Source organism: Nothobranchius furzeri, chromosome 6 (assembly GCF_043380555.1).
Source record: "Nothobranchius furzeri strain GRZ-AD chromosome 6, NfurGRZ-RIMD1, whole genome shotgun sequence".
In the NCBI taxonomy this organism is placed as follows: domain Eukaryota; kingdom Metazoa; phylum Chordata; class Actinopteri; order Cyprinodontiformes; family Nothobranchiidae; genus Nothobranchius; species Nothobranchius furzeri.
This window is the reverse complement of record NC_091746.1, coordinates 82,268,741-82,284,166: the sequence shown is the minus strand read 5'-3', so window position 1 is coordinate 82,284,166 and position 15,426 is coordinate 82,268,741. Positions and strand designations below refer to the sequence as shown.

Genomic DNA, 15,426 nt, shown 5'->3' with positions numbered 1-15,426 from the left:
ACACACACACACACACACACACACTGCTGACATATGCTGAATGCACATTTTTGTACATGTGAGTAGGCCACACAGAACTGGCCTTTTTTTGTTGTTTTGGGGGCATTTAAAATTTCAGTAGCTGAAAGTTTTGTGCAATTAGTCAAATATAGCTTTTTTCATAATCTCACTGGGATTTTAAAGAAACCAGACTACATTTAATGGAAACTGAGCAGTGTTGTATTAGCCACTTTGTGCAAACACATTACAAACAGTAAATGGTGACAGTGCTATCACCATAAAAGCATCATAAAGTGCTTTTTTCACATTCTTTACAGTTTAGAAATGAGCTATACTGGGTTATTACATAATAATCCCACTGTGTCATTGTACAATATAAGAGCTAACATCTAAACAAACAAAAATGTACTTGTACAGTTCATAGCAACAGCAAAAAATAGTCACAACATAAACACAATGCATTAGCTGGATGAAATGTCCGGTCTTGAAGTACCTGTTGCCACGAAAACTGCTAAACCATACCGATAGATTGATGTGTTGATGGATTTCAGGTGAATGACAACAGCTTACATAAAAAGGTTTCTTGTTATGTTTGTTAGGAAGTGGCTAAAAAAAGAAAGTGAACCCTTTAGATCAGGGGTGACCAATCCTGGCCCTGGAGGGCCGGTATCTAGAAGGTTTTGTGGTTTTTCTGCTCCAACAGACTTGATTCAGTGGTTGAAACGCCTGTGCAGCAGCTCATCAGGCTCTGCAGAAGCCTCTTAATTAGCTGCTGATTGAAATCAAGTGTGTTGAAACAGAGTTCAAACTAAAACATGCAGGATACCGGCCCTCCAGGACCAGGATGGGCACCCCTGCTGTAGATGATCTACATCTCCAGTTCGTTCAGGCAGATTTCTATCAGATACAGAAAAGACTTCATGATCTTTAGATGTTAAATATTCTCAGTTTGCTCAAAGTGAATGAATAATCACAAAATATTCCATCTATTCTAACGTTCCAGGCACTTGGAAATTCCAGCAGAATTTTAGGTTAAATCAGAGAGGTCCAATAAACTATCATTTCCTGAATATTCCTGCCTGTTTTTACACAGTGAATGTATAACCAAATGAAGATCATTCTAAAGGGTTCGCATACTTTTTCTTTACACCGAGTTAAGTTGCTGCCCCTAATTTTGGGCCCCAACTTCACTACTGCAGATACAGACAAGAAGCAGAACTTTAAGTTAAACAAAGTTGAAATACCTCTTCCACTCCATTAGGGGGCAGTAACATCCACATTAACAACACTAAAAAAAGAAAAAGAATGTTTTTGTATCTGTGGGAAAACATTCCCACTCCTCAGTTCTAATAGGTCATGGTGGCAAAAGGACAGTTTAGGCTGAGTTTTACCAGAGGACTATAGGGAGCCAGTCTGCTCCATTTCCGGTCGGCTCATTGGTCCCTGGAAGAACGAAAAAATGAATGCAAGTCAACGGGACTAAATGGGCTATTTTCTAATCCGCTTTGCCTTATGCCCTGAGTCACACCTGTGTTGTACTTCATTTTAAATGAAAACCAATGATGTGTGTTTCGACCACACCAGTCACGTACTTTGAGATTTATCAGCTTGTAAACATTCGTAATGAGCCTGACAACAAATCAGACGTACATCGCATACATCGCCACAGAATCTTCTCTCCCCTAGCGTAGCTGCTACTTACCAAATGACCAGATTTATGGTGGTTCTTAAATGTTGAAGGAAGGATTTAAAACTTACATAAACTTTCATACACTGTGAACTGATATCACAATTATTATTTAAAACAAAAGCCAGCAAAAAATAATGCGACACAGGTTTATTTTGAAATGTGCTGGACGCACTTAGCTGAAAGATGTCTCACTTCCTGTCTGGCTCTGTAATTAACTTCATGACAATACGTGTGTGGCGTCTGGAAAAAAAAAGCACATGCAGAAACTTTTCAGAGCTCCATAGCCGGGTCTGTACCATAGTCGATGTAAATGCTCTGGATGGACTCGATTTTTGATGTATGGGGAAGCCTACGGAAACCGGACCACATTAGTTCCACATCAGATCCACATTCAGTGTGAAAGAGGTTTCACTGTGAAGCATTATTGATTGTCATGTTACAAAAATTAACTGAATTTCCCCCAAAATTGAAATGTATGTTGTAACCCCAACCTGAAAATTCACAATGGCTCCCTCTCTCACAAATGTGCATTAGCCTTAGCATTAGCACTCTTGGTTCTTTTCATCTAAATAAAACAGGATTTTGTTGCCTACTTCTGATGGCAAACTGAAATAACTGAAACCTTTAAAACGTCTAAATAATCCACTTTTAATGAAAAACACTCATTTTCAAATGTAGGAGGTGAAAAAGCCACAAAATGTAGCTACAAATCTGTATTAGTGTGGATGAGGTCTTTGTCAGGATCTGGTTTAATGCAGAAAAAACTTTGGATTGGTCCATGGCATCAAGACTTAACATTATGAAGGTATATAACAGTTTTTAGATTGGATGTACAAAATGTTACTTAAATATTTAGTTTATTTAACTTTAAGGCCATTTTGTTTATGCTTTAATTAGCAGATGAGGATTTGTCAAAGTGTTAGTTGTGTACGAATCTTCAATATAAATATGAATAAATACGTATTCCAAAAAACACCCAAAATATACATTTAAACACACACTGTAGATAAAATACTTTAGGACCTATGAACTGCTTTTACATGCAAAAGCCTCACAATTCTGCTTTGATAAAATTTAAAAATGATTAAAAAATAATACTTTCAACAGTAATCTCTGTACTGTAGAGTAAGTATTGCAGTGTTCAATGGCTTTTATTATACGTGTTTAGTTTTAAAACAATAGTATTGATTTGAATTGTTTCATTCTCCCCTTAAATCCATCTGCTTCTCCAGTGATCCACAAGCTCAGCCTAATATTTGGTATTTGGATTACACAAAAGCAGAACTTCCCAGTCTGGATTAGCTCAAGAGAAAAACATTCACCATAAGAATCCTGAAACGCAGAACAGAGGCCAAGCAAGCTTTGTAGACATGGTGTTGTTGTGCTAAAAGCCAAATATGACAGTTGGATTTTGTTACTCTGAAAACTGCATTCATAGCTCTGAAGTCAAGCTAAACATGTACTTCAACGCATCTCTAGGCCCAAGTTCCTCATGGTATAGAAAAAATAACTGGTTGGTTATAGTGGGTTAATATTTCATTTGAACAGAATTGAACAAATATGAACTCAGCTGTGAGTTTATTCTCCCTCTCTTGTGTTTTTGAGCCAAGTCCCTTTGTAATGTGTGCAGAAACACAAAAACATCCCAACTCTTTCTTCTTCTTAGGCAAATTTAGCAAAGGTGACTTTAGCGTTTCTTGTCAGGTCTCGTCGTCACTTTACCATAAACGTCTTCCTGTGTAGTTAATAGGAGCCGTGGGCATCTGTGAGAGGAAACAGTCCCTTATTTACTGATCTGAGGAATGGATGGACATATAGTGTTTGGGTTTCAGTCCCACTTACTGTCCCGCCGTTCATGACCAAGGCCATCTCAGTTGGCTGGTAGACGTGGCCCCTGAAGGCAATGCCTGGACGGCCACCCCCATGGCCTCCATGGTATGTTCCACTTCGAACAGCTGAAAATAAATAAATAAACAATACATAAATACCTATACAGGATTTATTCAGTTAACATCGCCATTCATAAAATACAGAAATTCCAACCATCATTTATGGCAAAAATTAGAAACTGTTGAGCAAACTCAATAATTTAAGGCCCAACAAAGCTAGATATTACTCTCGACCCCCAGCTGGTTAAGGTAGGATGTTTTAGTTCTGCTGGAGTTTTCCTTCCCACTGTCAACCTGTGCTTGGCGACTGCATTAAAGGTGAAACCGGTGTTGTTTTCTTCAAAGATAGAAGTTTTTACTAATTGAAATCTTACAATACCGCAAATCTGGTTATAACTGGCTTCAAATGTGAATGTTTAAATGTTTAAATTTGTCTAAGTAAACCCTGAATTAAACTGAATTTGTCTGTTTAGTTCAGCTTATAACCAAACCCTCTATCAGGAATCTTGGTGTGACCTTTGACCCAGCTCTCACCCTGGATTCTCATGTCAGTTCTCTTGTTCGAGCTTCCTTCTTCCATCTCAGGAACATTGCTAAGCTGAGTCCCATTCTGTCCCGCTCTGAACTTGAGACAGTTCTCCACACCTTCATCTCCTCACGCTTAGACTACTGTAACTCTCTTTTCACGTGTCTGAGCAGAACCTCCCTGAACCGTCTACAGGTGGTTCAGAACGCCTGTGCTCGGCTTCTGACCAAGTCCTCCAAACACACCCACATCACCCCGCTTCTCCTCCAGCTTCACTGGCTGCCAGTCAACTTCAGGGTTCATTTCAAGATCCTGGTTCTGGTCTATAGGGCCTTACATGGACAAGCACCATCTTACATTGGTGATCTTCTTAGTCCCTACACCCCCAGCAGGTCCCTCAGGTCCAGTGATCAAAGCCTACTGGTTGTGCAGCACCAGGCTAAAGGTCAAAGGTGACAGATCATCTGCTGCTGTGGCCCCCAGAGTCTGGACCTCTCTCCCCCTGAGCCTGAGGTCAGTGGACTCAGTGGTCTCCTTTAAAAAGCAGCTGAAGACTCACTTGTTCAAGCTGGCTTTTGTATGACCTTCTTCACCTCTCTCTCTTTATTCTGCTCTCCCCACCTATTCCACCTTCCTCAGGATCCACTGGTTTCCCTCTCTCACTTTCTTTTTCATTTTTTAATCACTATTGTTTATTCTTTTCTCATTTTAAATATATTTTTTACCATTTTCTAAATTCTTTTTTATATTTTTACTTTTTTGTTTGGTGAAGCGCCTCGTGATTTTTATCTTGAGAGGTGCTATAGAAAAGATCTTTTCTTCTTCTTCTTCTATAAATGGTTTCACTTTTGCACCAGTTTACAAAGAGACAAAGTGTAGTTTTTAGGGTTAATCTCTGGAAACTTCCATCGAAATGTTGTCAAAAATGAATTAAATGATACTCGGTTGTTGAAAAATACAGGTGGCTTTGTAACATATAACCATAAAAATCCTGTCAAAATACATGGGAGCGGGTCTAAGTCTTTGGGCGACGCCATATTAAGAATAAAAATACCTTTATTTATACCTCAGTGGGGAAATTGCATTATTGCAACCGCTCAGGGACAGAGAGTAGCAGCAGTAACACACAAAAGATGTCACACGAGAGTATAATTTTAAATGAGATCATCGAGATAACTCTTGCATATAATGACGATAGTAATATTGCAGAGATGGTATTTGTTATGGAATGTCACAGATGTATGAAAAAACTGAAACGGCATGACAAAAAAAACTTAGACGACATGTTTCCTTCTACAGGAGCCTGTGAGGACAAAATGCTTTTACTGATTTGTAACAAACGGTTACCTTTCACCATTCATAAACATTGTTTTACACTTTTACCTCTTCATTCGTTGCCAGTGATGAAATGGAGTCTGATGTGAGTGCTTGTCATATTGCTGGAGGTTGTGCTCCAGGGGTTTTTGACCCTAATGGCCATCCATTGGCAAGGTAACACAAAAAAACTGCATGCTTCCAAGGATTTAGGTATATATTGTGTCGTGAAACCTAAGATTTCTATGTTAGGCATTTTAAAGTCATCACTCATTGGATAACATATAGCCTTATACCGGTTATTGTTGCAGAAGGCTTTGAAATACATTCAGCTATGATAAAATGTACCTGATGAAAGCAGAGGTGGTAGGTTAGAAGCAAATGTGTTGCTGCAGACATGAGTCATCAATAGGTGAAGGAAAACCACTAAGTGGGTCCCTGTCGCTGTTTATTCACTGGTCTGACTGAGCCTTGTGGCTCACTTACAGTTCAGGGGTGTAGGCGTCTCCAAGGAAACATTGATGGTTTGTATTATTGTTGAACTGCAGCAGAAAATGCACAGTTTTTTTTTTTTTTTTAACTGAAATCAAATCAATATGAGCAAGTTTAGTGGTTTTCTTCTAGCCTGATTCTGTCAGGATGCAATCCAATGTTTTTGTGACCTGTTGCAAGCTTTTAGGTTTACTTCACTGCAATTTTTGAGTTATTCTTAATAATCCAACAGAAAAAAGTAACAAAATTGAGTAAAGAAATACATTTTTTCAAATACACAAAACATTATCAACATTATTTGGGTAAAATGGCAACAGAAACATGACCAAGTCTTTTAGAATAAATAAGAAGGTGTATAAAAGTTGTTGAGCACTGGTTAGAATGAAGCACTTGGATCAGCACGGACAAGTCTGCTACAGCAGAGTGGCACAACAACACGGGAGGATTTTGAAAAGCAAAACTAATTCCCCGTGTTTACTTTCATTTTCTATCCGGCTGGGGCTTGGCATTAACTCCCCACGTCATCATGACACCTCCCTCTATTGCGCCATGGCGCCATGTCTACGTGTTGTTGTGTTTAACCTTGATCAGGTTGGGCTGTGGAGACTTATGCTCCAGGATGCTGGTGCAACAACAATAAAGCTGATTCTGATTCTAAATATCAACACATTTTTCATTGTTCAGGCAACATCAGCTAATTTCAGAAAGACAAAAAAAAAAACAATGGTAACACTTTACAATAAGGGTCCCTTTATTAAAGTTACGCCCTCCATCCATCCATCCATCCATCCATCCATCCATCCATCCATCCATCCATCCATCCAACCATCCATCCATCCATTTTCTTCCACTTATCCAGAGTGAGGTCGCGAGGGCAGTTACCTAAGTCGAGAGGCCCAGACTTACCTCTCCTCAGCCACTTGGGCCAGCTCTTCAGGGAGAATCCCAAGGCGTTCCTTGGCCAGGTGAGAGACATAGTCCCTCCACCGTGTCCTGGGTCTACCTTTTGGTCTCCTCCCGGTTGGACGTGCCCAGAAAACCTCACCAGGGAGGCGTTCAGGAGGCATCCTGACCAGATGCCCGAGCCACCTCAACTGGCTCCTCTCGATGTGGAGGAGCAGCGGGTCTACTCTGAGCCCCTCCTGGATGACCAAGCTTCTCACCCTATCTCTAAGGGAGAGCCCAGCCACTCTTTGGAGAAAACTCATTTCGGCCGCTTGTATCCGCGATCTCGTTCTTTCGGTCACTACCCAAAGCTCGTGACCATAGGTGAGGGTAGGAACGAAGATCCACCGGTAAATCGAGAGCTTCGCCTTCTGACTCAGCTCTCTCTTCACCACGACAGACCGGTACAACGCCCGCATCACTGCAGATGCAGCACCAATCCACCTATCGATCTCACGCTCCAGTTTTCCCTCACTCGTGAACAAGAACCCGAGATACTTAAACTCCTCCACTTGGGGCAGGACCTCATCCCTGACCCGGAGAAGGCATTCGACCCTTTTCCGAATGGAAAAAGGGTCGAATGCGAAGTTACGCCATATTAAGTATTAATAAACTATTTAATAATGTAAAAATAACTTCATATGTAAAGATTTACTAAGCAGACATCTCCCCTCCCTCCGGCCCTTTGTCCTTACCTTAAGGACACATTTATATGTAGCAAAAATGTTAACATAAAGAAAGGGACCCTTTATTTATTAATGCTTAATAATGCAGTAAGCAACGTTAATTAAGAGACCCTTATTGTAAACTGTTATCAAAATAACAGGAATCTTCTTTATGTTTATATCGCATCATTAATCTGCTGAAAAAATAAATACAATAAAAAGAGTCTGAGCATTAAACTGAATTTATATCAGTACTTTAGAAATGATGACGTAAACCTGTGGAGCTCTATAGCTAAATGCAGGATTAACCCCACAGGTACTTCTTTTTTTGTTGCATATATTTAATTAAAATGTGTTTTAGAAATTACTGAAAAAAGCTAGTAGAATAGGAAAATACAAACAAAAATAGACAATAAAAATTCTAACATTATTTTCATATATATTATTACATTAATTTATTTTTTACACTATCATCTTATGTGTTATGAACCTCTAATTTGCATTTTCATTCATTCTTTTCTAGATGTTAAAGGGTAAAAACATGTTGTTGATGCACAAATGCTGTGTCTGGAACTGGGTGAACCAATCTCAATCTGAACTAATAAAATGCTTTAAAGATTCTTGGTTTGTTCTCTTTTAATATTATAATTAATCTTGGTAGATTTTCCACCATCACCAATGTGATTTTTGTTATTTTAACCAGCAGTTGTCATCTACTTCTGGTAACTTCCCAGAAGCTGAAAACAAGCTTTTCTGAATAAATGTGTTATGACCCAGATGGCTTATTTCTACAGTTGCACTAATAAATTAGCCATGGACTGTTTTTGTGATGATCAGGCAAAGTGAGCAACAAATATTTCCGATTACAGCCTTTAACCTCGTGCTATCCCTTCTTCCAGCTCGCTCCTACTGTCCTGCAGGACAGTTCTGAAGTGCCGCAATAATTTTAGCTGTTTGGCCAACACCAGATACCACCGTCCTTAATCCTCATCTGTTCTTCTGGTTTTGGATTAAATATAGAGCGCAACCAAAGCAAAATGACTCATGATTCTTCCTGATAATGGAGCGAGTGTTCCATTAGATGTAATTTGGGCTTTAGAAGAAACTTTTTGATCAAATTCTAAGAAAACATGAACAGATTATGGGAGCCAGAAGATATTTTCATCAACTTTAATTTAATTCACTGACATTTCTAATTAATTTATCACTTTTATTCTTGAAATATGAAAATATGAGTAAATGATTCCGTTTCAGGAGCGTTTTGTAACGAGTCTACATAAAGTCTTTCTGATTCAGATTCATGAATGTTAGAATCGGAACGTCATCTGTCGTATTTCATAGAATATAGAGACTCATCGTTTTTAGAGTCCAAAGCACCAGCTTTGTTGTGGGTTACCTAGCAACAGAACACTTTACTGGAAAAATGCATGAATGTCAGACACATTGATTCCTGAGCTAATGCATGCATGTTATGGCTTAGATGTGAGCTAAAATAGAAAAAGAGCCTACTTGTGCTGTGCTCCTCCATCGAAAAGGCCTGGTTTTCCTGGAAGGATTGGTGGGAATGTGCAGGTAGCTCTTCTCCAAAAGGCGGAGCCGGAGACGTGCGACTCGTGTCGAAGTAATCTTGTGTGTTGGATTCTGGAGTTTTCTGCAGACAGAAGTGTGACTCTGGAATGGCGTGGAACAGCAGCAGGATCCAGCCCTGAATCACCAAGGCCACGGCCAGTGCAGGCTCATCCAACACCTTCAGACCATTCCTTCCTCCTCCTCCTTTGTCTCTACCACCCTTTCCCCTCAGCACCTGGCTGCCATAGAGGTAAAACCCCAGCCAGGCCACCCATAGCAACGCCGATGCCAGACTGGACAGAAAGACCCAGACGGCGTTACATTTCCATCTCCGTCTTTCATTCTCTTCTTCTCTGTCTTCTTCTCTGCCATCTCCGCCCTCATCAGCCCACTCTCCTCCACACAGCACCACCCCGAGAGACAGACCCATGGCTATGAGGAGTAGGCCCAGGGTGTAGCTGCACATCAGAGCAAAGTCCAGAGGTGGATATTCACAAGCTGGGTGACCCTCTCTAACTACTGTCAGCAGAACCCATTCAGCAGAAATGATCCCCTGAACCAAAGCCAGAGCCAGTCCAAGTGCTGCCAGGGCACTCCCCGTTGGGCTCGACTTTCCGGCCACCAGCCTCCTGAGCCTCACGCCCTGCACCACCAGACAAGAGAAGCAGAGCGCAAAGAGGGGTCCCCAGAAGGCCCTGCGGACGACGCACAACACCTGGGTCTTCCCCACCAGGAACGCCAGAGAGATGGTGAAAAGCCCGAGGAGCGTGCCCAGGAGCAGAAGCAGAGGCCCCACTCCGGATCGCTTGGATGGCTCAGAAACCGCATGGAGCTTGACTATCAGCAGAACTGCGAGGACCAGAGAGGCGAGGCCACCACAGCAGGCCACAGCCTCCAGGACGATGCCCCAGACCGCCTCCAGGTCACACAGCACTCTGTAGGGGGGCTCCACATCCCCACTGCACCCCCGGGGAGGAGGGGGAGGAGAAGGGTGAGAGGAGCTGTGGCCAATCAGGGACATGAGGCAGATGATGACAGGGATGAAGGCCATCTTAGAGACACGAAGAGAAATAAATTAGACACAAAGTTAAAGGAGTCTCAGATAATAATAACTACAAGTTCTGTAATTCAGGTAACAGTCTAAGAACAAAATAACCATAAATAATGTAGTTACCATGGTTACATCCTCATGAATCACAGCAGAACTACAACAGCAGTTTCTTTTAAAACCAAATAGACCTGTTGTGTTAGATGCTCATCCTCCAGACACACACACACACACTCACTCTCTCTCTCTCTCTCTCTCTCTCTCTCTCTCTCTCTCTCTCTCTCTCTCTCTCTCTCTCTCTCTCTCTCTCTCTCTCTCTCTCTCTCTCTCTCTCTCTCTCTCTCTCTCTCTCTCTCTCTCTCTCTCTCTCTCTCTCTCTCTCTCTCTCTCTCTCTCTCTCTCTCTCTCTCTCTCTCTCTCTCTCTCTCTCTCTCTCTCTCTCTCTCTCTCTCTCTCTCTCTCTCTCTCTCTCTCTCTCTCTCTCTCTCTCTCTCTCTCTCTCTCTCTCTCTCTCTCTCTCTCTCTCTCTCTCTCTCTCTCTCTCTCTCTGCACAGAAAAGAACCGCTTTTAGCACTGGGCAATAGTTTCCATGGAAACGGGAAACAGCGTGGGCTGGCTATTGCATACTGGGCTTTTCAGGAGTCGAGTTCAGCACCTAAAAGCGCTGAGCATCTGAGCGCACAGAAACACACACGTACTGTTATATGTGAATTATGAGGACCTCTGCATGATATGTTCATTCTGATTCATTACATAAAAATCATTTTATCCTCCATTCTGACACAGAAAGGTGATAATCTTCAGATAAGTAACATAATCGTCCCAAAATGCTCTGTGAACATTTGAACCTGAAACGCATCTTAACTGGAAAACCAAATAAACACAAGAATAAGCCGAATGAAAGCTGCAGCCGCTGCGCAACGACTCAAAAATAAGTAAAACTCACCTCAGAGGAATTCTTGTCTTGAATTCTTGCTTACTGGTGGCACGGGAGCATCATCATTTCCCACACATCCTTTCTAGCATAACTTCAGTCAGGTTTTTTTGTATTTCCAGTTAACGAGGTCCCGGAGGCAGCAGAAACAAAACGGTTTCCATCTTGCCTCCTTACTAACTCACTTTGAAGGACCAGTGATGTCCTACTGATGCTGTGACTCGTCCAGCTGCACCAAGAAGAAGAAGAAGCCACAATTATGATGCATGCTTTGATACTTCACACGCCCACACGATAAAATATATCTCCAGTCTCTTTCACTTCTTTCCTCTCACTCCCTCTGTCCTCCTCGTCTTTCTGCTCATTCTGTCTGCACGTCTGCGTTTCCTTCTCCCCGGCTTCACACTGAATCTGCGGAGGTGTCAGCAGAGATGCAATCCCATCTTACTTCTGCTCGCCCACACGCGACCAGTGTGATTAGCTGTTGCACCTGTCTAACCAGGAGAGAGAGAGGAAATAAGCTCAGTCCAGGAGCACATCTGTCCAGGTTAATCACTTGTTTGTACTTCTTGGTGTTAATTCCTTCCTTCATACACCCCCAGCTGCCTGTTAATTCCTCAGAGCTTAGGGACATGTCAATCCAGCTTCAGCTGATGGATTAAATCCTCAACAGTGGCTTCAAAGGTTGGGAATTAGATTTATGGCATGGAAATATTTGGAACAAGGGGAGTAAATCTAAACTTAGGTGAGCCACCCTGGTTCAGATTATTGAATAACACCCTGAAGACATGATTCAGCTAAATCTCATTAAAGACAACTAATCTCCTTGAGCTCTGTGTGTGTGTGTGTGTGTGTGTGTGTGTGTGTGTGTGTGTGTGTGTGTGTGTGTGTGTGTGTGTGTGTGTGTGTGGTGGGGGGGGGGTTAAAGGAGGGCACGGCAGGAGGAGAACCATCACAAGCTGCTACCACTCTCCAGTCACTGGTAATGGATTCACTGTTGAATCTGTTGAAGAGATTTTTACACTGGCAGAGGAGTGGTGAGTGAATGTGACAGAAAAGCTAAAAAGGAAGAAACTGGAAACTAAAAACAGCAGAAATGGGTTCATGAAAAAGATCATTTAGGAAAACATGTATTCCTAATCTCTCAACATCCTGGTTCGTTCTGGTTTACGTTCTGTGGTGACATCGTGTTTTTGTAAATCTGTTGTATCTGGAGATGATCCATGTGGACAGTTTATTTATTAAAACAAACCCTCAACCATCATTTTACGTGGGAGGAAAATCCAAAAGATCTAGCATCATTTCATCTTAAAATTCAAAACTGAAGTCTGAAGTCAAAGTCCCAGTTGTCACACACACTGCTCACAGTTGGATCCATTCACTTACTGTGTATTGTGCTAAACTTGTTCCCCGCATTTGACGCATCCCCTGGTGGAGCGGTAGGCTGAAGCGCCTCGTGATTTTTATCTTGAGAGGCGCTATAGAAATTATATTTTCTTCTTCTTCTTCTTCAGACACAGCCGCGCTCGGGAACCATTTGGTGGTTTAACCCCCCAATCCGACCCTTAAATGCTGAGTGTCAAGCAGGGAGGCATTGGGTCCCATTTTTTCAAAGTCTTGGTATGACCCGAGCAGGAATTGAACCCTGACCTCCCAGTCTCAGGACCGACACTACCATTAGGCCACTGAGCTGCTCAGACCAGCGCAGTGTGGCGGCCTTGCCCTGGCCGCACGCAGCGTGCCGTTCGAGTAACCTGCAAGGGGTTCAAAACCTCCCCCAAGCGCCTGGGTGGTCCACCTCCTCCGGTTACAAACCCCAGGTCTTGGATCCAGTTGACCCAAAACCAAAACTGGACAACACTTAGAAAAAGTTCAACACTTAGAACATTTCCAGCTTCTGTGTGTTGTTTGTGTTATATGTGTGTTATAAACAATGTTAATACCATGCTGTAGTTCTTTTTTAAAACACAGAACAGTTTTGTTACCTGTTTTCCCGGATAAACGGAGAAGGAAGTGACGCCACCATCAGCGTCAGCCTGAGGAAGTTTGCAGCCGCAAACGAAACGTAGCGAGAAAACGGGTAACAAAACTGCTCTGCGTTTTAAAAAAGAACTACAGCATGGACTTAGAGATACGACACAGCAAGAACACACCTAACAATGTTAATAGTTAGATTTTGGTTATCATGACTCATCCCTTTGGCTATTCAGCCATTGGTTGAAGCCTCTTTAACATAAGTGTGGAGCAAATGCGGTCTAGACTCTGTACAGCTATCACATATGGCACTTTACACACTAGCATCGGCTCCACTCCGCCTGGACCAGGTTCTGAGTTTTTTCATTTGGGTAGCCTTGGATTTTCTCGCGCTCAAGCGGACATCTTTTCAGCCCTCTTCCTGAAGTGGTCTGCCTGGAGCCAAACTGGTCCAAAACACCCTCTGCAGACTGATTGACCAGCTCAAAATCACGCCTTCCATTAGGGGGAGCCTCCGATTGGTGGATAGAATCAACCTGCAGGGGCTTCCCACAAGCGCAGTTCATTATCTTTCTGGATGCTGTAAGGTTAACAAGCCTCGGACTAAAGCCGTTTTCTGTTTCTCACTGCTGTGAGGAGGCACGCACACACACACACACACACACACACACACACACACACACACACACACACACACACACACACACACACACACACACACACACACACAGTGCTGCCAGACACAACACAGCAGAATGCAATATCAGAGTCAGTTTCCAAAAGCAAGACTGTTCAGGCCGCTTTTGTTTATTAATGGGGACACTGCAGACTTCTCTGCACTCTTTTGCTCCGCCCACGTCCTCGGAGATGCACTCATGACATCACTGATATCTATTTTTCACACCAGTTTTGTAAACTGCCCATGTACTCGATCATGTCCACATTCCTAAGGCAGTGTGGGAGGAACGCGGCCTGGCTGGGGCGGCCCACGCGGAGCAGAGTGGAGTAGAGCCGATGTTAGTGTGAAAGTGGCAATAGACCAAAATGACTGAGTCTAATCAGCGCATTCACACCAGCAGCAGGGCGGATCCAAATGCGTAGCTCTGGAATGTTTTTACATAAAAGAATGTCTAAAATGGATTTTTTAAAATTCCTTTATGTTACTAATTATTTCCCCTTGCAGTCAGTCTGATCATTTAGGTCACCAAGCAGAACTGGGAACACTACCAAGTGATTTTAAGGACTTTTTTGTTCACAATACCAGTTGGATCCATTCATTTACTGTGTTTTATGCTAAGCTGAAGCTAAAAGTGTACAGCTGGGTCTAGAGAAATATTTTTCCCACTTATCTAACTCTTGGAAATATAGACAAATTAAAAATTTTGGGTGGAATATCCCTGTAATGGTCAGATTTCCAGATAACCTGTTCCGTGAGTCACTCTGTTGGAAAGCAGACAAATTATGTAAAAAACGGATTAATTTAAAATCTGCTTTACTAATTTTTTATTTTATTTTATTTTTGCCACAGCCTTCCATTGTCAAGAACCTAATTTCATATTCAAGAAGAGACCAAGGACATAAAATCTAGTGAGAGACATCTGGCAAACAAAAGCCTACCAGAGGCAAAAAAAGAAAAGTAGCTGATGTAACCCCAAATGCTTCTCACAAAAATATTTGACTTGAAGAGACCGTTTTGACCTCAAACACTGATTAACTTGTCCCCATTTTAAAAGATTGTTATTGTCATGTGCACATAAATATTTATAACATCTTGAAGTTCACAGTTTTGTCTTAGCAGTAGCACATTTAAATGTGCAACATAAAAGCAGAGTTTGTCGCTGTTTGCCAGAAATGCTACCGAAATTTCTGCATGTCAATCATTCATGCAGTTGCTCTCTTCCCAATAAATAACATGAACGCATCCATCTTGTTTAGGATACATTAAAGTAGCCATAATGCTTGTGTTATGTAAGTATAGTTTATAGAGGTGCTGCAGATTGGCGTTGATATTAAAACACAATCAGAGGTGTGGCTGGCTGGGGGGCAGGTAAGGGGCCCCCAAGACACAAGAGGGCCCCATGGGCCGACAAACTTTGAAGCCACAACAGTAGTGAGACAGTGAAAAGCTGCCCTTTGATGAGAAGTGTATCTCTGCAGACCCGGAGACTGCAGATTCAGGCTGATTGCAGATTCAGGCCGACTGCCGATTCAGGCCGACTGCAGATTCAGGCTGATTGCAGATTCAGGCTGACTGCCGATTCAGGCTGATTGCAGATTCAGGCTGACTGCAGATTCAGGCCTACTGCTGATTCAGGCCGACTGCAGATTCAGGCTGATTGCAGATTCAGGCCGACTGCCGATTCAGGCCGACTGCAGATT

General features: G+C 42.3%; 1 protein-coding gene across 2 annotated transcripts; it reads right to left on the bottom strand.

Annotated features, from left to right (window-relative positions):
• Positions 1 to 196: 196 nt before the first annotated feature.
• gprc5bb (G protein-coupled receptor, class C, group 5, member Bb) lies at positions 197 to 11,829 on the bottom strand. 2 transcript variants are annotated; one of them, XR_011520995.1, is made up of 5 exons: positions 11,086 to 11,829; positions 9,031 to 10,141; positions 3,533 to 3,645; positions 841 to 3,453; positions 197 to 655 (listed from the first exon to the last, which is right to left on the bottom strand). XR_011520995.1 is itself a non-coding variant. In XM_070552840.1 (4 exons), the coding sequence occupies exons 2-4, from the start codon at positions 10,139 to 10,141 to the stop codon at positions 3,409 to 3,411; spliced, it is 1,269 nt and encodes a 422-aa protein (XP_070408941.1). In that variant the 5' UTR covers positions 11,086 to 11,829; the 3' UTR covers positions 197 to 3,408. The 2 variants fall into 2 exon arrangements, 1 of the variants encoding a protein (XP_070408941.1); XM_070552840.1 differs by having other exon boundaries at positions 197 to 3,453.
• Positions 11,830 to 15,426: the final 3,597 nt, after the last annotated feature.

Excerpts from the sequence above, each read along its gene's own strand:
- gprc5bb (XM_070552840.1), bottom strand. The coding sequence starts at position 10,141 with ATGGCCTTCATCCCTGTCATCATCTGCCTCATGTCCCTGATTGGCCAC. Across the intron at positions 3,646-9,030 it reads GATGGAGGAGCACAGCACAA|CTGTTCGAAGTGGAACATAC; the intron begins GTAGGCTCTTTT and ends ATTTATTTTCAG. Across the intron at positions 3,454-3,532 it reads TGGTCATGAACGGCGGGACA|ATGCCCACGGCTCCTATTAA; the intron begins GTAAGTGGGACT and ends TTCCTCTCACAG.